The following is a 21,183-nucleotide window of genomic DNA, read 5'->3' as shown; positions in this document are numbered from 1 at the left end:
CAGACAAGACAGAATAGGCCTGACTCTAACAGAGGAGGCAGCCACTAATGCTGAAATCTGGTGGTGAGAATTCCTGGGTGTAGAAACCCTTACCTTGAAACTTTTTTTTTTCTTTTAAAATGATTTAAAAGTCACATAATGTCAAAGTAACCATTTTAAAGTGCACAATTCAGTGGCATTCAGTTGGTAACCATCACCTCTAGTTCCAAAACATTTTCATCACCCCAAAGGAGACCCATATCCTCATTCTCCCCTACCTCCAGCCCCTGGAGACCACTGACCTGCTATTTGTGACCTTAGCTCTTGAACTCACAGGTTACATGTGAGCCAGCCCAGCCTGGATTTCTGGGGCAGTAAAGGGAGATCAGTTTGCTCAGAGAATCTGGACGTAGCCCTATGTATCATTTACTTGCAGGGAATACACAGATCTCAAGTTTGAGTTTTGAGAGACTTATACACCTGCCCATAACCCCAGAAAGTTCCCCTCTTTTGGAAAGCAACCTGTGTTCTGGTTTTTTACCACAGATTAGTTGCACTTATTCTGGAACTTCATAGAAATGGGATCATACAGTATACATGCATTTCTACCTGGCTTCTTCATCAAAGCACAGTATTTTTGAGAATCATCTATGTTGTTGCCATGTAAATCAGTAGTTTGTTCCTTTTTAAGTGCTGAGTAGTATTCTGTGGTATAGATGTACCCTGGTTGGTATATCTGAATGTCTGGGCTGTTTCTGGGTTTTCTGCCTTGCACCTTGAAGGAACGAACACTCCAGCCCGGGCTCCTTGGCCACCACTGCCACCCATACCACCACTGGGCAAGAAGGGAAAATGCATGCATCCCGGCTGTGCCCTCTTTCCAAAGAAGGAGGAAGGCAGCAGAACTTCTGAGGATAGGGTTGAGGGGTGCCTGGGTGGCTCAGTTGGTTGTGTCCGACCATTGATTTCAGCTCAGGTCATGATCTCATGGTTCGTGAGATGAAGCCCCACATCGGACTCTGCTGATAGCGAGGAGTCTGCTTGGGATTCTCTCTCTCTCTGCTCTTCACCTGCTTGTGTGTGCATGAGCGCTCTTTCTCTCTCTCAAAATAAATTAATTTTCCTTAAAGGAAAAAAAAAAAAAGAGGAGAGGGTTGGGAGTCACACAGACCTCTGTTTTATACCTGGCTCTCAACTTGCCAGCTGTGTGGGCTTGGCCAAGTGACTGAACCTCTATGTACCTCAGTTTCATCCATAAAATGGGCTCATGGTAGCACCACCTCATGGCATTGTTGACAGGGTGACACGATATATGAAAGGGATACAGCACAGTGCCTGGCACATAGAAGATACTTAAGAAATAACATCTAAGAAATCAGAATCTCTGCCCATTTGCATGTAGGAGGAAGCACATGTCTGAATTTCATGCTTAGGCAGACCAGACTATGAATAGCTAACCACCCTGTAAGCTGGGACCTTACTTGGGCATTTTAACCATATTCCCCCCCCCACTCTTTTCCATGGAAGGTTCTGCATTTCACCTCCAGGAGACGTAGATTTCTAAAGCCTCCTAGATGTGTCATTCTTTTTTGGAGTTTTTTATTCCTACAGAGCAGAGAAACAATCACTCCTCATTCACCTGCTCCCTCACATAGCCCATGTATTGAGGTAACAGCCAAGAAATCGCAGCCACCCCATAACCAATGCAAATGGCTTGGGGTTTTTTGAAAATACAAACTGGAAGCAGCCTTTGGTGACTTAGTGAATCTGAATAAACCTGTGAGGAGTCACGGACTCTTCCTCCATTTGCCTAGCAAACTTTTATTGAGCCCCTCCAATGCCTCAAGCCCCATGGAGGAAAAGGAGAGAGCCCCCCTGGAACACTGGTATAACGTGGCAGACGTGAGTCAGTTTCCTTATCTTCAGGTAGGGCCTGAGATGTGCTGGTTGATAGGAAGCACCTGTAGTACAGGTGCCCCGGGACCAGGTTCACAAGTGAGATTCAAAGGAATTCCATCTCTGAGTGATAGGAGTCCAGGTGGATTTCATGTCTTTATACCTCTATGAGTTACCTTTAAAAATACATATATACGTGTGTGAAGAGCTTATGGTGCTTTTACAATCAGAAAGGGAAATAAAGTTCTTTTTCTTTCGGAAGGTTATAGGAGATAATGGGGAAGTTTCTGGCATGTGATCAAGGCTGAATGTTTCTTTCCCAGGGGAAGAGCACACTGACATTGGGTACATCTGGGTAAAGGGATTATGGGTGATTCCCCGCCCCCCCCACCAAAGTTACCAATGACTCATGATCAGAAAAAAAAAAGTTATAATGAAAATAAGCTAAGCTTTCATGATTTTTTATGGCTTGAGCTCAGGCAACAGGTACCCTACTGTTGCCAGCATGAGGAAAGGCAACATGAGAACCACAGAAATTCCACCATAAATGGGATCTCCCTCTCCCAATTCTTGGGCGAACTGGGCTTTCTAATGGTGGTATCTAAGATAACAAGTAGATAAACACAAGGGAGCCAGTGTTTGTGTAATCCAGAACTCTCTGATTTCCTTTTCCTCACAAGGAATAAGGAGGTGACATAGTTCCTTTAGAGACTGTCAGCTGTAAAACTCCAGAATAGAGATCCCCTCCCCCGTCCCTCACAAGATTGAAAACGAACAAATGAAAGGGTCATTGAGTAAGGTTGTCAAATTGAGCAAATAAAAATACAGGACACCTCATTACATTTGAATTTCAGAATAATTTTTTAGTGCAAGTATGTCCCGTGCAATATTTGGGACATACTTAAAAAAGAATGTTTTTCTGAAATTTGAATGTCCCTGGGCATCCTGTATTTTATCTGGCAGCCCTCATCTGAGAAGCATCCTCCCGGTCTTGTGAGGTAGGGGGACCCTTTATTTGCCCTGGAACTTGACCTAAAGTGAAGTCTGAGAAATAAAAACCTTCATAGGCTTCACATAGTTCTCTTACTTGATGGAATTATGTTCCTAGCCCAGCTTCTTCCTGCAAGGATGGGGGGGGGGGGGAGGGTCCAACTGCAGCAGAGAAAAGCTACATCTATGTGACCAGACCCTGGTGTGCCTACTCTCTTGACATTCTCTTTCCTCAAGACAGGGTGATTTAGTCCTTTTAGATAAAGAATTCAGGACTCAGAGAAGGGAAGTGACTTGCCTAAAACAACCAAGCTTGTGAGTGGCAGAGCCAGGATTAGAACCCAGGTGCATCCATCTCTTTGGTTCAGGGGTTCTCAGCTGTGGCTGCACATGGTGATCACCAGGGGCACTCTGAAAACCCCACCTATCAGCGTGCACCAGACCAGTTCAATCAGAACCTGTGGGGGCGGCCCCCAGGCATCTAGATTTCTTAAGGCTCTGGTTGTGATCACAAGAGTCCCCTTTGCACTGGTGCCTATCCCTCTTCCCGGCTGGGTGCCAAGCTGAGTTCTTCAGACGTGCCAGTTCAAGGCATGGTGTCATCACTGGACCACGAAAGCCCCTTCTCTTGTTTCTTTTCTGCTTCATGCCCAGCTGCCATTCTATACTCCCGTTCACCCCATCCCCTGCCCAGATAGGCACCACTCTGGTGTTCAGTATAAGCCCTTGGATGTATCTTTAAAAAACACGTAGTTTCATATGTATATATGGATGGGACTGTACTAAGAATCTTACTTTTTTTTTTCCACTTGCCCCATTTTCAGATTTATCTGTGCTACTGTGTATCTGTCTGGTCCCTTGTTCCCTAGCAGCTTCCACACTGATGGACTAGGTGCCACCAGTTACCCCCATCCCTCCCCACCCCCAAGCAAACTACACTGCAGTGCCTTCTCCCACAGGGCTGTATTGTGGCCCTAGGGTTTACCAAAATTCCCCGGGGGACAGACCAGGATGGCCTTGCTAGATCTGCAGCAGTCCCATCCTGAGAACCTGTGATTTCTCTACTCCTCCAAGCCAAAGAGAAGGGGCTGAGCCCAGGCAAGTGACTTTCTGTTGAATTTAGTAGTTCTTAGACCCATGAGAGGAAGGTTTGGCCAGGTTTCCCCCTCCCTCCCCTGGCTCCTCTGAGAAGCTCTTTCCTGGAGCTCTGGAATTGGGCCCCATGCTGTCCTGAGGCAGCTCTGTCCCTCTTTTAGACACCTCAGTAGTGGTCACTGTCACAGCCCCTTTGTCCTTCCTCTGCCCAGTGGTGGAAGGCTGTGGCAGACCAAATAAGCAACACCAGTCTAAAGCCATGGCATTGAAGGCTGTGTTGTCAGAAATCTTAGTTGTAAGTGGCAAAAACTGGTTCAATCTTGCTTAAGGAAAACAAGATGTCTCATGACTGAAAATGCAGGGGAACACCTGCCTGTAAGCCTGGCTTGATGCAGGAACCCAATGAACAGCACCTGAGATACTGACCTGCCTTTATTTCTTACCCTCCTATCATCTTTGTTAGCATCATTCTCAGCTGAGCTCTCCTTTGGGGACCGGAGGGGGGGTGGGGGTGGGCAGGACACCAGCAGCTTCAGTACCATGTCCCATCATATTAATAAATCCAGCAGGAGAGCTGCTCTCCCACAAGGTCTAGCTAAAGTTCAAGGTTTAGACTCATTGCTCTCCATGGCCAGAAGCATGGGACAGAGTGGTCAAGTTAAGGCCTCCTTCTCAAGGTAATCTGTGGAAGTGGGAGGTGGGTGTGAGGCAGTTCCCTCAGAAGAAAAGCTGGGTGCTGGAACCAGAAACAACAGCTCTGTATAGGCCTTGTAGGGGAGTAATTTACCCTTGAAAGCCTTGAGCCCCGTCTGCCAGCTTTATCTGGGTGTTATCTTCCAGTCCTCATAAGAACACTATGAGGCAGGAAGTAGCATCACCCCCCATTTGCAGATCAGCATGGATGGATAATTTGGCCAATGTCACCTAACAGTTGGTGGTACTAGAGTTGGTGTTTATGGTTTATTAGTGTTATGAACAAAGTGTTTGACAAGGACTTGCATTTATGGATCCAGATGCAGGGCCTAGAGATCAACTGTACCACCCCATGCTTCAAGTGAGGAAACTGAGGCCTAGAGAGAGGCAGGGACTTGCCTAAGGTCACCCAGCTGATACGTGGTCATGATAGGGAAGGGGGTCGGGCTCAAGACCCTGGGAGTTGCCTCAGCACGGGACCTGTGAGCACCCCACATCATGCAGGGGGGACTGGCTGCAGGTGGCTACATCCAGAGCCTCACTGGGGAACAGCACGAAGTAATTGGCTTTTACAGTTAATATTTTCTTTCCAAACAGTCCAGGCCAGCACCCACCTCCCTGCCCCAATAGTAAGGCATTTGCCTGGCAAGGTGGCCTGAAGGATTGTCCTTTCCGAGTCTGGGGTGAGATCTTCAGTCTGTGGCCACTGGCATATCCTATTAGGGACTCCTGAAAGTCTACTCTGTGCCAGGCACAGTGCCAAGCACACTGTTATACCACAGATCTACCATTAACTTTCCCCACAGGCCTATGAGACAGGGGTGAGGGTCCTTACATTGCACATGGAAACTGAGGTTGCATCCAGGACTGGCCAGGGTCCAACAGGTCTGTCTCTCCTGGTTCAGTCTTCTTTGCTTGGAAAAGCATGAGTTCAGTGGCCCACACACCTGGCATTCACACCCTTTTTTGTTAAACCCCAACACCCCTGCCTTGCTGCCTGCCCTCCTGTGGCCAAGACTGAAAGAGCTCTGCTCCTATATCCTCCTGCCTGTTTGGGGACATTGCTCCTATCATTTGTCCCTTTCTCCAGCCTCACCTTCTCTCTCGCCACAGGATTATTCCCATGAGCACACAAAAGAGGTCCAGTAGTTTCCATTAAAAACAAAACAAAAAAACGCCCTTGACACTCTCTTCCACCAGCTACTTTCTCATTTCTCTGCTCTTCAGAGCAAAATTTTCTTAAAAATATCTATATGCCACCCTCTCCACTTCCCTCTTCAGCTCATCCCAGTGATCTGTATTTAATTTTAAAAGTTTAGTGTGAAATTTAAAATGCAAATAGAGGTCCACTTTCTTTAATGTACAAAGTAGGAGTAGAACCAGTAGTAAATTATACATTTGTTTACACCATTTACATATATGTATATATATATGGTCAGATATAATATAGTTTTCCACATTAACTTTACTATTCAAACAATAGAAAGTGGGTAGCAATTTAGGAAGTATGAAAGGGATAAACCTCAGAAAGACTTTTCTACCATGTTTATTCTACGCTGTGTATGGCTGTGTGCTCACTTCTCCACTGCACAGAATTCAGCTGTGTATAAAACTGAACCCAATCAGAAGCTGAAGGAGACAAGAAATGATGGGTCGATAGCCTGATGCACTGTCATACAATTCAGACGATGGTACAGCTACCAGCTTGTAATTTTTAGGCACTGCAAACAAGGCTTTCTCTTGAAGTTGAACCAAAACCAACTTAGGTTCCGCAGGCTCTAATATGTACAGGAAAAAAATCGATGCTAAAGAGGTTCAAAATTTGTTCTCTACCAGTTACCAATGCAGTCAGCAATCGCCCAATCTGGCAGGACTCCATCTTGATGACCAGTATCTCTGTCAGCATTTTAGTCCTTCAATGTCATCTTCTGGGTTAAGTTCACCACCAGACACTTTGAAGAAGGTTGCTCCCAACTGTAACAGTGGCAAGTGGGGTGGCTGGCGCTCAGGTACCACCTCACAACGATTTTATCCAATTCCTCCCTCATGCACTGAAATCTGGCTGCTGCCAAGCTGTCCTCACCATTTCACCACACTTGAGCCTGCAAGCTCTCTGACGGCTCCACGCTGCCAGATCCACAGCTCAGCCCCGTCCTCTTTCCCGGCCTTTCACTTTCAGCACAGGTGATCTCTCCCAGCCTCTCTCACCTGCTTGTACCTCCTGGCTTCACAAGCCCCCACTTTTACTCCTGCCTCCCTGGCTGCTCCGCCTTGGCTTCCTTTCTGGCTCCTTCCTTGCTTGTCTCCATATGCTGAGAGCCCCAGGGTTCTATCATCAGCTTTCTTCTCTATCACATAATACAACATGTATGTAGAAAAGTGTACAAAACGTCTGTGGAGTTTAACAAACCATCCTAAAGCAAGACCATTTCTCCACCTACCCTCTTTCTCCAATGATCCGAGCCCATCACTGGGGCCTTGAATCCCGTCTTCAGGCTGCTGGTGCCCAGGTCCATATTCCCAGCCCTGACGCCTCCCCTGAAGTCCGGACTTCCTTCTACCTACTCACATCTCCTGGCATCCAAAAGGCATCCCGCACTGAACACATTCAGGCAGCCATCCCCACTGTCAGTGCAGGGCACCACCCACACGGTTGATTGGTCCAAAACCTCATGAGTCATCCTTGATTCCTCTTTTCCTTGCCCTGCATCCATTCTGTCAGCATGTCCTGGCTCTTCTGCCTCTAGTGCATGTCCTGAATCAGTCCTTTGGAGACAATGAAGTGACTGATGGATGGTTCCTTCTGTCTCTAACTCTTCTAGCCTTCCTTCATTTTCGTCTTCACACAAAGATGGGGTTTCTCTTGGGACATAAATTCTGCTTTACGTCCAGCCCCAGACATATTTGAGCCGAGAGAGCTAGGGAAAGAGAAGAAAGGCAAGAACCCAGCTTTCTCCCAGGTCCAGGGAGAGTGGGAGGTTGGGGAGCCAATCCGAGTCACCCCAGTGTCCCTGTGCCTGGCCTGGGACTGCTGCTCCGTAGATGTTTGGGGAAGGGGCAGAACGGTTGGACTCTTCCCCTCGGGGGTCACATTAGGCCCCCTGGGGACTGCAACTCCAAGAGCCACTTGTCCTGAGGCTGAGTCCACATGCTGGCAGCTCAAAGAGCTAAACAAGGACAGCTGAACTTTGGAAGCAGTACTGCTAGTGGTCATGGGGTCTGGTTTTGGAGTCACGTAGCCTGAGATGGAATCTCATTATTGGGATCACCCCTGGCTGTGTGACCTTGACTAATTCACTCCACCTCTCAGAGCCTCCCACTGTGAAAAGTGCCCGTCTTAGAGAGCTGTGTGGGATAATGGGGAGGATTGATGAGGATAATGCATGGAGTTGCATCTGGTAGATTGTGTCTCAAAAAAATGGCTGTGTATATTTTCATCAGGCCCAGAGAGCGGGTCACAGGTTAGAAATCTTGATAAGCTCCCTTGGTGGCCTTTAGATACTGTGGCATTTCTGCCTGTCACCAGCTGGTTCTCCACAGAGAATCTCTTGAGAGATGGATTGTCAAGTGTCAGGCCTAGGCCAGCACTGTGCTATCTTGGGACTGTCTCACTCAGAGACGCCTGGTGGGGACAAAGCTCCTTGCATACAGTGAGGAGACCCAACCTTTTCCGAAGGGCTGCTGTGTGCCAGGTACCAGGCTGAATGCTGTCACGTATGTTGTCACCCCAGCCTCACAGACTAAGCTTTCACCTCAGAGATGCTGTTCCTTCACACAATCTATTCCTTCTGTCTGCAATGGCTACACCCCACTTCCTAGGCACCACTTCCTTGGCCTTCAGGCCTTCACTCCATCATCACCGTCAGGGAGGCCTGTTCTGACCCTTTCTCAGGCCTCACTTCTGATCAAGTCTCCCTTGTACACAGTCTCAAAGAACCCCAGTTCTGTCACTCCCTGGTTGCATGACGTGGGGTAGCTCACTCTGCATCTCAGAGTCTGCGTTTCCCCCACTGAAACATGCCCATTTTACAGAGCCATGGAGGACAGTGGCTCTTAGTAGCACTCATCACAGTTTGTACTTACACGGTTTCGTGCCTAAAGTCTGTCTCTCCCACTGGACTAGCAGCTCCACCAGCACAGGAGCCATGCCTGCTTCTTCACTGCTCTTCACTCAGTGCCCAGCACAGCATCTGGCACGTGGCAAGTACTCTATACATTTTGATCAAAAAATGTTGAAGAAATAATGATAATAATTAACATGTTTTGAGCACTTACTTTTGTGCCATGTTCTGTGCTACACCCTTTATTTAAAAAAAATTCTTTTAATGTTTATTCATTTTTTTGAGACACAGACTGAGGGTACAAGCAGGAGAGAGGCAGAGAGAGAAGGAAACACAGAGTCCGAAGCAGGCTCCAGGCTCTGAGCTGGCAGCACAGAGCCCAACCCAGGGCTCGAACCCACAAACTGTGAGATCATGACCTGAGCCCAAGTCGGCTGCTTAACCGACTGAGCCACCCAGGCGCCCCTGTGCTACACTCCTTATAAAAGCATCTGCTTTAATCTCTGTAACAACAGAGACCAGGATTAATCCATTTTAAGCTGAAGAAGCTGAGGCTCTGAGAGGTTAAGTGACTTACCTCAAGTCACATAGCCAGGAAAGGCTGAAGCCAGGACTTGAACCATCTCCACAGGCCATGCTCTTAATCAGACTACTGCACTGAAGGATGGGCTCCTATGTGGAGCTGTCAGGGGCAAGGAGGAGGAGCACTGGAGTGGAGGACGAAGCAAACATTGGCAAGGACACAGGCCCAGGGCCTGCCACAGCCAATGCCTTTAGGCTTAGCTTAGCAGGATGGGTGGGGCAGAGTCCTGGGAAAGCGTATCACATCCCACACCCAGAGGCTCTGCCAGAAGTTGACGTCTACACCAGAAACATCCACTATCTAAAATACCTTTTCAAAAAAATACTTTAGATTTTCACATATGCCTTTGTTTTACTGATTACGAAACCAATACATGTTCATTAGAGAAAAATGAAAAATCTACAAACTTTATAAAAAGCAAATTTCCATCCAGAGATAACCAGCATCAGATTGTTATGTATATCCTTTCTGTACTTTTTCTATGCACCCTATACATACATTTCCCACACAGTTAGAATCAAATAATATATTCACTTTTAGATCTTCTTTTGTTCACTTAATGTTATATAATGGGTGTTTTGCCACATTAATAATTGAAAACAATTTTTTAAAATACAGGTTTTCTGGTGATAAAACTTTGTGGTATACATATTTATCGTAGAAGTATTAGTTAACACACCAGTAGGCTACACAAACAGGTCTATGAACCATGGTCTGAACTTGGATGGCTAGTTTATAAAACCTGTAGATTTTTACAGGTGGGGTAGGGAGTAACATAACAGATTCTCACTAGGGGCTATGGCATGCTTTTTGAAAAATCATCTTCATTATTATGACTTAATTTTATGTTTGGAAAACTAAAGAGAAAGAAATCCTTTTTTCCATGATATAAACTACAGAATGGTAACATTTAACAAATCTTAGCCAGAGGGGGCTGGTTAGAGAAGTTTGAAAAACACTCTTTCTTGCTTTACCTATTATGGTTAATGAGAATATTTTCATCACTAAAACAAGAACTTCACAATACTTTAATGACTGTTTCTTTCTTCTCCTGATTTGTTATTCAGAGTGGTCATCCGTGTCTTTCAGAGACCTCATTGATTCATTGATTCATCCAATAAACAGTGAAGGTTCTTTGCCCAGCAATCTGCTAAGCCCTGACAACTGTGTTGGTGAACAGACAGGCAAGGGCTCCCATTCTAGTTGGGGAGACAATCAACAAGTAATTTACCAAAGTATAAAGACCTGTATTACCTAAACGAAACACTACTTTTGTTCCTTTTACTTAACTATATAATATGTAGTATGGTGAACATTTTTTCCTATCACTAAAAATTATTCAAAAATATTTTCAGGACTTTGACTTAAAACTCTTAAGTTTTCTGTCCTATAAAATGAGGCCATCTCTTACACATTCCATGTTTGTGCACCACCTAGGCATTGGGCTCCGTGCTGCCTTCCTTCAGAGTCAGCATATGCTGAAGAGCCAGGGTTCTTGTTGTGGCTTTGCCACAGTTGCTGCGAGACCCTTGGTCACATTCCTTAACCCCTCTGTGCCTCACCTCCCTTCTTTGCTAGATGGCTGGTAATAACGGAACATACCTCACAGGGTATATGAGGACTGAGATAACACGTGAAAGGAGCTTAAAGTAGCACCTGTCACAAAAGGCCACAAATAAAAAACAAAAGCATTCACTTTTTCTTGGAGCTTATGTTCTAGTTGGGGAGGCCGACAACACAGGGGTTTCAGATTTTCCAAAACGTGAAAACTTCTGGAATGCGGCAAGGAAGGAGGGAGGAATAAAAAAGAGCCAAGAAGGGAAAAACGGAGGAAGGGCTGTATCTGCCCATCCCAAAGTCAAAAGGGTTATGCTTAATCAGATTCCGTGCACCTGTGGTTCTTAAGTCAGTACACACGTGAACTAGAAAAGTGAGGGGCTGTGCGGGGGCCGGGGGGGGGGGGGGGGGGGGGAAGGGGACTGAGGCCTGTGGGCGGCCGGGGGGGGGGCGGGCGGGGACTCCCCGCTGACGGCCCGCACTCTCACCGCCCCCCTTCCGCCCCGGCGCAGAGAGCGCGTTCGCCGACACGCTGACGCCCGCGCGCCTCAGCCAGGCCCGCTTCAGCGCCTGCCTGCCGCCCAGCAGCCACGACGCCGCCAACTTCGACAACAACGAGCTCGAGAACAACCAAGTGGTGGCCAAGCTGGGCCACCTGGCGCTGGGCCGCGCCCCGGGCCCGCCGCCCGCCGACGCCTCGGCCGCCGCCATCCCGTGCGGGCCCCGCGAGCGCCCGCGGCCCGCGTCGTCGCCGGCGCTGCTCGAGGCTGACCTGCGCTTCCACGCGACGCGCGGACCCGACGTGAGCCTGTCCGCCGACCGCAAAGTGGCCTGCGCCCCGCGGCCCGACGGCGGCCGCACGCTCGTCTTCTCCGAGCGCCCGCTGCGACCCGGCGAGAGCCTCTTCGTGGAGGTGGGCCGCCCGGGGCTGGCGGCGCCCGGCGCGGTAGCCTTCGGCATCACGTCGTGCGACCCGGGCGGGCTCCGGCCCGCCGAGCTGCCGGCCGACCCCGACGCGCTGCTCGACCGAAAGGAGTACTGGGTCGTGGCGCGCGCCGGGCCCGTACCGAACGGCGGCGACGCGCTCAGCTTCACGCTGCGGCCCGGCGGCGACGTGCTCCTGGGCGTCAACGGGCGCCCGCGCGGCCGCCTGCTGTGCGTCGACACCACGCAGGCGCTCTGGGCCTTCTTCGCCGTGCGCGGCGGCGCCGCGGGCCAGCTGCGCCTCCTCGGTGAGTTTCCCGACCGACCGCGCGTGCGCGGGGTTTCCCCGGGAGCCCGAGGGTACCGCTGGGCAGCTCTAGCCACCGCAGGGGCCCAGACTGGAGCGTGCATTAGCGCCCTCCTGCCTCCACCTAGTCTCTTGATTCAGTAGGGCGGCCCCGAAATGCGGTTCTGACAGTGCGCCAGGGATGTCCATGTGGCTGCCCTCTCCCCCTCCCCCCCCCCCGCGCCCCAGTCCCCACTCTGCCCCCACCGACCTAAGTTCCCGCTGGGGTCAGGGCCTGGAAGGCTTTATGCAGTCGGTAAATGACCGGTACAATTTTTTTTTTCTGTTGTTCTATTATATCACTTACTTGTCTTTTACCTACGTAATGCATATTAAGTGTAGGAGAAAAAGTGAATACAACTATACTTAAAAGGGGCTATAAGAATAACACTGCCCACAGAAAATGGAACGGAGGCTTGAGCCATCTTACTTTTAAATGATTCTTGCCTTCATTCATGCCACAAATGGACACCGAGCACCCACCAGCTGTGGGCCAGGCCCTGGGCTCCAGGATGGGGCATGGCAGAGGACAGGACACAGGCCATGCATAGGAGGAGCTTAGAGACACAGCTGAATGGAGAGCTGCACTGTGTGATGTATGCCACCGCTGAGGGGCTTTTCTCCCACTTGGTGAAACAGGGGTGGTGGCCAGGGAAGGTTCCCAGAGAGCACAGCTCCGTTTTCATGATTCAAGAAGTAGGTCCAAAGGGTAACAGAAACGGTGAACATTTTGTGCTTTCTCGTTCAGTTTTACACTCCTGATGCTTCTATGAAACCAATATCATTATCCCATCTCCAGATAAGAAAACTGAAGCACAAAGAGATTGACTCTCCCAGGCACATAGTTGGTCAGCCATGAAGATGTTGGGCAAATCACAGACCCTCTCTGAGCCTCGATTTCCTTCTGTGTAGGGAGGGAGTAGTTACCTGCATCCTGGCATTGTCATGAGGATGAAATGATGAGGTGCATATAATGCTTTCAGCAGGTGCCTGCCACCTACAGCATGATTAATAAGTTGTATTAACAATGACTGCTGTTTGCAGGAAGAGGAAGAACGAGGAAACAGTGGTCATCATTTGTTGGTTTAAGGGATGACCATAGTCATCATTTACCCTGAGATGAGTTTGCCTAAGTTCCCACTGGGGCTTTGGCAAGAACTAAGCCTAGAGTCAGTCTTTCTTGCCCTCCTCCCCAGCACCTCTAGAGGAACCAGGATGAGCCCCTGAGTGGTCAGGAAGAGAAGGTAGAATGGAGGCAACTGCTTTTGGAGGCCAGGGATTTGCCCTCCTGATTTCTACCTGACAGCAGCCCCAGCACTGCATTATCTGTCCATTCATCCTCAGTTAGGGTAAGGGAAGGAACATCTGTCTCACCTAAAAAATAACCCATTATTATCTGAAGAATAGCTATTGCATTCAACAGCTGTGAATGCAAGGAAGAAAACTCATTTGTGTCGAACACTACTAGGCAGAAATCTTGTAGTTGCAAGTGACAAAACCCCACTCAATGTGCCCTGTACCAGAAGGGAAATGTATGGTTACACATACCTCAAAAGTCTGGGAATGTATTGGATGGATTCAGCAACAGCCGGATGTAGGTGTTGAAAGCATGTAATCGGGATCCCATCCCAAAGCTCACTTTCCTCTCTTGGCTTCACTCTCAGGCAGGCTCTACAGTGCCAGGCTTACCTCCCAATGGGTGGGCGCCTTCCTTCCCAACACCTGTAGTGTTTTAGTGAAGGCCTCTTTGACCTTAGTTGGGTTAGGTAGCCTTAACTGATTCATCATTGAGACGCAGGGGTGGGAGATCTTATTGGCCTGGCCTGAATCACGTGAGTGAGGGTGAAGTAAGTGCTTCAAAACAAAATCCTGGTACTGTTTCTGAAATAGACAGGAATGGAGGCTGGGCAGGCAAAGAACAGATGTCCACCACACATGTATGATTCCATTAGTCCTTAGCAGAACCCTGGGAGGTAACTCTTATCCCCCCACTAGACAGATGGGGAAGGTAAGGTGCAAGAGTGAGGAGCCAGGGACTAGCAGAACAGGGCTCACCCCCCCACACACACACTGCCCCTGATGGAGTCTCTTTGGTCTCAGGCACCCTGCAGTCCAGCCCTGCGACCACGTCTCCATCAGGGTCCCTCAGCGGCTCCCAGGATGATAGTGATTCTGATATGGCCTTCAGTGTCAACCAGTCCTCCTCAGCATCTGAGTCATCCCTGGGTAAGGAGGTATAAGCCCTAGAGGGGGTAGGGGCTGGCAGCCGGCCCGGCTCCTTCAGCTGGGCCAGAGCCTTCCTGAGGCTAAGCAAGGATGGCCACCTTTCCCCCTCCTCTTCCCTGCATCCTCTCCTGTCTCAGCTGTACATTCACCTGGAGGGAGGAGAAATCGAGCTCTGGTATCCCAAAGGCTAATGATGGGACTTGCTTCCTGGGGGAAGGAAGGAAGGAATGGGAACAAAGCCCAGAAGAAAAACCCCAAATTGGTATCTCACAAAATTGTTTCCCCACAAGTTCGGCCATATAAGCGCTGCCTTTCTGGGGTTACCCCAGCAGAGCCCACCTGAAAACCACATTACTGAGGTCTGTTTTGTTCTCCCTTTCTACAGTGACGGCACCCAGCTCCCCGCTGAGCCCCCCAGTGTCTCCCGTGTTCTCCCCACCAGAGCCGGCAGGCAGCAAGAATGGTGAATGCACAGTGTGCTTTGACGGTGAAGTGGACACAGTCATCTACACGTGTGGACATATGTGCCTATGCCACAGCTGCGGCCTGCGGCTCAAGAGGCAGGCCCGGGCCTGCTGTCCCATCTGCCGGAGGCCCATCAAGGATGTCATTAAGATCTACAGGCCGTAGCCTGGCCTGCCAGTGGGCCTTGGCCAGAGCAAGGTCACCTTTCTGAAGGCCCCTGGGCCAGGCAACCACCATGGCCGCCAAGGAATCCAAGGGCAGTGGCCATCCCGTCTGCCACTCTCCAATAGTGGGCAAGGCGTGACAGTCATGGAGATGAGGCCCTGGGGGTCTGAGCCCAGGCAAGGGCTGCTTCTGGCTCAAAAGTGCTTTGCCCCCAAAAAGGCCGTCCCAAGAGCAAGCTCAGGAACTGCCTAGCAGACCACCCTGTCCCTCGGTGACCTCTCAGCTGGGAAGCAGCATTCTCTGTGCAATGCTTTTTGCTGGGGTTGGGCTGAGTGTGTGTGAGAGAGGGTGAGGGGAGGGAGTGGACAGAGAAGAGAGGGAATGTGTGAGAGAATGAGTGAGAGAGAACGCGTAGGTATTTATCCAGGGATCCTGGCTCTAGGAGGTTATTTAACACTAAGGAATGTGCAATCCAGAGCCCAGACGGTAGCGTGACTAGAAATTGTTCACTTTCTGGGGCTGTCACGTCAGCTGGTTTTGAATGTATGAAGCCTGCACCTAAACAGAACTCCCTTGGATGGTATAGAAAAGGGACACTCAGATTTTCTAAAGGAAGGCAAAAATAGCTCATTGTTTACAGCTCCAAAGCAGCAAGGCCTTGGGGGGGGGAAGGTGGGTGGAGAACATAAAAGAACAATTTGCTTTTTTAGTTTCTTCCTCGGTCCTGGAGGGGAGTTTTGATGGGTGCTATGGCCCACTGAGAGCTCTGGGTGGTGTCATCCCCAGAAGCCTTTTCACCCTCTTCACCCCCTTCACCCCGGACAGCCTAATAATAAGCACAGTGCACCTTGACTTGGTCCCTAGATGCTTTTCACCTGGTCCACCCCTTGCTGTCACCAAGGAGAAGACAAGCAGCAGGTTCTCTTTGCCTGGGGGAGGGAAAGAATCCTGGAGGCAGAGGACCTACCTGGAATTGGAAAGGCCACTCCATCTCCCAGACAGCTCTCCACATTTCCTGCTGTGACTCCCCGGGCCTGGCATTCACCAGCAGCTGTTGGCATCACCAGGGCAACCTGCTGGTGAAGTGGGAGGAGGAAAAGACTTGCAACCAGTTCTGACTCTCAGCTTCTCTTTTGCTGCTGATTACTAAGATGTTAATTGACCATTAAGATGTTAACTAATAGCTTAGATATTGAAATGCTGACATCGAGACTCTTCTCCCTTCCCAGGACTCTTTGCAGGCATTTCCCCTGTCCCCCACCCCCCTCACCCTGCCTAGGCCCGTCTCTGCAGACTCCCAGACCATCTCTGGGCTGATGGGCCGGCCCGGGGCCTCTCTTCCCTTTTTGTCCCCAGTTCTGGGCCCAACCTCTGCCCGGTCTTGTGCTGTATCTTTCAGGAAGCCCCTGGGCGTCTCTGATTCTCAGTTACCGATCCGTCCAAGATGAAGCCCAGTACCTGCCCACTGCAGAACCTCTGGGAGGCCCAGTATAACGTGTAAAAAGTCCAAGACACCCTGCAAAGAATGGGTATCGTTTTTATCACAATTCCTAATCTGTTCATCTGCTGAACAGATGATGGCTGGGAAAGAACATCCAGGGAGTTTTTGCATTCATATGACACATGTTTGCTGGGGCTCTGGGGACCCAGAGCCCACCCCAGTTGGGCCCTTGTCAAATCAAATCCTATGAGCCCAGGTGGTCTTCGTGATGCTCTAGGTCTTGGGCCCCCTGCTTCTCTGCCCGGAAGTGGTCATAGTGTTCTGACCTGATCTCAACTTCAGAACGCCCACTCTTACTCCTGCAAGAACCCCTAATTGGTTATTTTCCCCCTAGTGAGTCTGGGAAACATGCCCACATTTTACTTTTGTGATGAAAGTTTTGGGGGAGCTACTGGAACCCCAGAGTTTGCCAGTATAAGAGCTGGGGAGGCTAGGCAGCACTCAGTGCCCAGCTGAATTTGGCCTGCAGGAGCCTTCCATTTCCCCCATGGGTGATGTGGGCACAGGCCATGTGGGAGAGGACTCATGACCTCCCCTACGGGACTGGTTCTCCAGGCAGCAATGCCCCTGACTGGATTGAGCCATTCACAAGCTCTGGTGGTCTCAGAAGCTAGCAGGAGGCAGCTTGTCTTTCCTGCCACTTGCCTTTCCTGACTATCTCCCCTGGGTTCCAGCCAGGGTCATGTACAGCCACCGTCAGGAAACCAGTGACCGAGGGCCTGGACCTGAGGTGGAGCAGGCCATGCTCCTGGTGACCTGTTACCTGGAACAAAAGGAGAGCCAGTGGCCTGTTTAACTTGCTCTGCAGCTGCTATAAATAGACTCCCTGTTTCCAAGAGGAATTAAGGGGGTGTTTATCTTCTAAAAACCAGACATTTCCTGATGCTCTAAACTGTTTTATTCAGTGCTATAAAGGAACTAGCTGCTCACATGGCCCTCACATGGCAGAAGAAAGAGGAAAGGGAACCCCACTTTTTTCTTTCACATCGTTATGTGCCTTGGCATTGGGCTAGCGAGGCATCTTCATGCGTTAATTCTGTGAGGCAGGTCTTGTTACCCCATTGAGGCATATCGAAAACACCACTGATTATAAAATACACCATTTTATGTACTGCTAAGGGGGAAAAAAAGGCTGCCAATTCTAACTGCAAGATGTCACAGCTATACAATTCATTCTAATCAGAGACTTGAAATGTGGAAAAACTGTGCAACTTAGGACTGATGAGACGCAGGGTTGTGCCCACCTGATGGATAAGGGAGCCAAGGCCCTATGAATGAAGTGACTTAGGATCAAACTCACTAGGTGGCGGGGCTGGGACTCAAACATAGGAGTATCTGGTGCTGACTCCCACACTCTCCACTGCCTGGCCCCAGCCCCCGAGAGCTTGAGACTGCCTTGAGTTATCTTTTTTGAAACTTCTCTGGGCAGTTCCTGGGGAGAGCCTGGGCACCCGCACCTGTATGGAGAGTTCCAGCTCTAGGCTGTGGTTGCTCTGCCACCCATACTCTGGAAGGACACGTGTCCCTCCTTTCAGGCTCATCTTCCCACTGCCCACCTTTTCCTGGCAGAGCTGAGCTCCGTGAGGTCCCGGGTCCAACCTGAAGGCCTCCTTTTGTTACACAGGAGCACACACGTGAGGCAGCTTGGGAGAGCAAACGAGCGCCTTGTTCTGCCACCTTCCTGGGCCTCAGCACCACCACCCCCTCAAGCAGGGATTCCAGGGGTAAGAAGGGGGAGACCAGAAGACACTCGTTCGTTGTGGCCTTGTGCCTATTTTGAGCCATCAGAGAAGCTGGGCCATTTCCAAGTCAAAACAACCTCCTTTTTCTAGTCCATTCCCAGAACTGGGAGTCTTCTGGGATTTAGCCTCACAGGGCAGCTGCTCCCCTAAGTGCAGCAACACTTTGCTCAACACCCACTCATCAGCATGGCCTCTTCTGGACGCGGTGTTGGGAATTGGGACTAAAGACAAAGCCTGCAGGAAGCAGATTGTCCAGAGCAGGAGATGGACAGTTGTGTAAACTTTTATTTGATCCCTCTGGTGTTGGGGCCTATACTAGCACGTAGTAGGTACTCATTAAAGGTTACTGAAGGAATCAGAAATCAAGTTGAGTGCTCAGGGGGTTGGTAAAACATCACACTCACACACACACACACACACACACACACACACACACACAGTCATTCAACAAACATCTGCTGAGCGCCTACCAGGTGTGGGGTGCTGGGAATGAAGAGCTGAGAGGATAGCCCTAGCTCTACCTTCAGAAGGAGAGGCATTAACAGGATAATAAGACACTGGGGACGGAATCCTTTGGGGTTTCTTGGCCATTCTGTTGTTGCCTTTGGGGATTTATCCTGGTGAGTGCCCACGACTGCTCTCCTGACCCAGAACCTCCTGCATGCTCCCAGAAGCCTCCGCCGCATTAGAAATGCCAGGCACCTTGCAGTCAGTGAGCTGCCGCCAAAATGGCCTTGGGCAGAACCCTCAAAGGTTCCACTGCTTGATGATTACCTTCAAGTCCCGCCAGGGAGACATGTGGGGAGAGGCCTACCTGCTCCTTTCAGGCGGGACGGGATGCTGGAATCAATCCCTGAGTCCCCAGACAACCCCGTCAGTTCCAGTTGAGAATGGGCTTGCACAAAATCTTGGAGAATGAGAGGCAATAACCTCCCCCTGCTCGATCCCATCTCTGCCCCAGTTTTGGCAGAGGGACGCCCGCTCAGGAACACGTGGCCTCCTGGCATTTCTCAGTATTTAACTGTGTGTCTTTTCCAAGCCCTAATGAAATGACTTGTACAACAATCTGTCTGTGCCTTATGAAAGTGTCTGTGCACTTTTTATCCTTTTTAGAAGCAACGTTAAAAAGTGGGCAAGGGACTAGCATACATGGTAGTGTTCTAGAAATATGTGCTAATCACTTAAACCCTTCTGCATTATGTTTTTGATGTAGGAGTGATAAAGTGTACGTCTCTCATCCCATCCCCCCACTACCTGTGTACAGACCTTTTTAAAAATGTCTCTTATTCTTATTTTTCTGATTCAATACTGTGACTTCTCCAACACAATCTAATCTTTGGGAATCTGTAATAAAGGTTTTAAAACTTGGGGGTGTGGTTGGGGAAGGGTTTGCACTGGTCCCGTGTGTTGTGCTTTGCCTGTTGTGTGTTTTGGTTTTTGTCTATTTTTATCTGTTTTATATTAACATAATTTTTCTGTTTAAAAAACAAATACAACTTTGGCTTGTTAAAAAAGGAAGTTTCTTCAGTACTCAATTTTAAAAATCACAACTGCACATACCGTTGGGGAGTGAAGGTGAGGGATGCAAAGCATTGCCAACCTTGAGGAAACATCTTGCACAACGCCCATAGAGTCCTGAAAATGTTTGATCCTTTTGCCACCTAATTTTGTGAAAATATCACAGGGAAAGAATTCTAATCAAGGATAAGCTCTGTATGTAAAGATACTCATTGCAGCAGTATTTATAATGATAAAAAATTACATAAGCCACCCTAACTTCCAACAGCCAGAGTGACCTCGCCAGAACTCTTGGTTGCGAGTGACAGAAACCAAACTCGAACTGGTTTAAGGGGATTAAAAAGCTCAGCTAACTCAAAAGTCCAGTATCATGAACCCAAGAACCCACTTCAGGTACAACTGGATCCAGAATCTAAAACGCCGGAGCAGGTCTCTCCCCCTTCTCGCCCCGCCCTCCAGAGCCACCCTCAGGCAGGCTCTCGACGCAGCTAGCCACAGCGCAGACGCAATCCATAGCCTCCCCTGCGTGGGCCCACCTGGATCACGTGTCCCTTCCTGAGCCAATCACAGAGGCCAGGGAAATACAGCGGTCTGATTGGCCACCTAGGACATGCGCTCAACTCCCTCGCTGCTACCCTAGAACTGAATTGGGAATCGCAGTCTCCGTGGGAAATTTGCACAGCGAGGACTGAGTGTGGGGCAGGCAGGAACAACCCAGCTTTTCTCTGAGAAACGTTGAATGAACCATGATATGCATGTGGATCCAGTTACTAGTATACATGTGAAGCTAGACAGCCTCGTCCTCACCATGACATTGGGCAAGACCCTTAAGGTCTCTGTGCCTCAGTTTCCTTATCTGCAAAGCAAGAATAAGAAGAGCTCCTGATTTGAGGATGGGTGTGAGTTATTGAGACCACGCTGGTGATATGCTAGGCACAGCATCTGGCACTCGGCAAGGAGTTTATAACACGGGAACGTGTTATGTCAAAATATGGTGGGAAAATCAAGATATAAAGTTGTGCATACACTCTGATCTCATGGAATTAAAAACAACAACCAACAGCCCCCAAACCTGACTGTGCATTGGAATGACCAACAGGAAAGAAGCAAAATCTCCAGGGGGGCTGTGTCTGGATAGTGGTATTATTTGACTTTCCCCCACCGCGTTTTCTAAATTTTCTCTAACGACGAATTATGACTTTTCATTTAAACGTTACCCGGAAAAATGATCTCCCTTCTCTGCAAAAACCGATGAAAACAGCTAGCCCTTGCTGGAATTCTTCAGGAATTCCCAGGCTGATTGTCTGGAGTTTGAGATCCAAATTTAGTCACAGTGGAGATAAAGGCCTGCAAGCTTCCAGTGGAGGCCAGGCCAGGCTGACCAGTTTGGTTGGGCTTCCTCCAGGCGGGGCTGCAGGGCCCAGATTTCTGGAGGTGGAGCC

The 21,183-nt window shown here is 49.4% G+C and overlaps 1 protein-coding gene and 1 pseudogene across 1 annotated transcript in view; one reads left to right on the top strand and one right to left on the bottom strand.

The window, feature by feature from the left end:
• The window catches only part of NEURL1B (neuralized E3 ubiquitin protein ligase 1B), a 38,727-nt gene extending 18,986 nt beyond the window's left edge, over window positions 1-19,741 (top strand). The window contains exons 3-5 of the mRNA XM_047861958.1: window positions 11,367-12,086; window positions 14,225-14,350; window positions 14,736-19,741. Coding sequence (XP_047717914.1) covers window positions 11,367-12,086; window positions 14,225-14,350; window positions 14,736-14,980 — 1,091 coding nt within the window. The 3' untranslated portion in view covers window positions 14,981-19,741. The remainder of the gene's footprint in view (window positions 1-11,366; window positions 12,087-14,224; window positions 14,351-14,735) is intronic.
• Window positions 6,039-7,169, bottom strand: LOC125172443 (cleavage and polyadenylation specificity factor subunit 5-like; annotated as a pseudogene).
• Window positions 19,742-21,183: the final 1,442 nt, after the last annotated feature.

This window comes from Prionailurus viverrinus, chromosome A1 (genome assembly GCF_022837055.1).
Source record: "Prionailurus viverrinus isolate Anna chromosome A1, UM_Priviv_1.0, whole genome shotgun sequence".
NCBI lineage: Eukaryota > Metazoa > Chordata > Mammalia > Carnivora > Felidae > Prionailurus > Prionailurus viverrinus.
The sequence above is the reverse complement of the archived record's forward strand: the minus strand, read 5'-3'. Positions and strand labels throughout refer to the sequence as shown.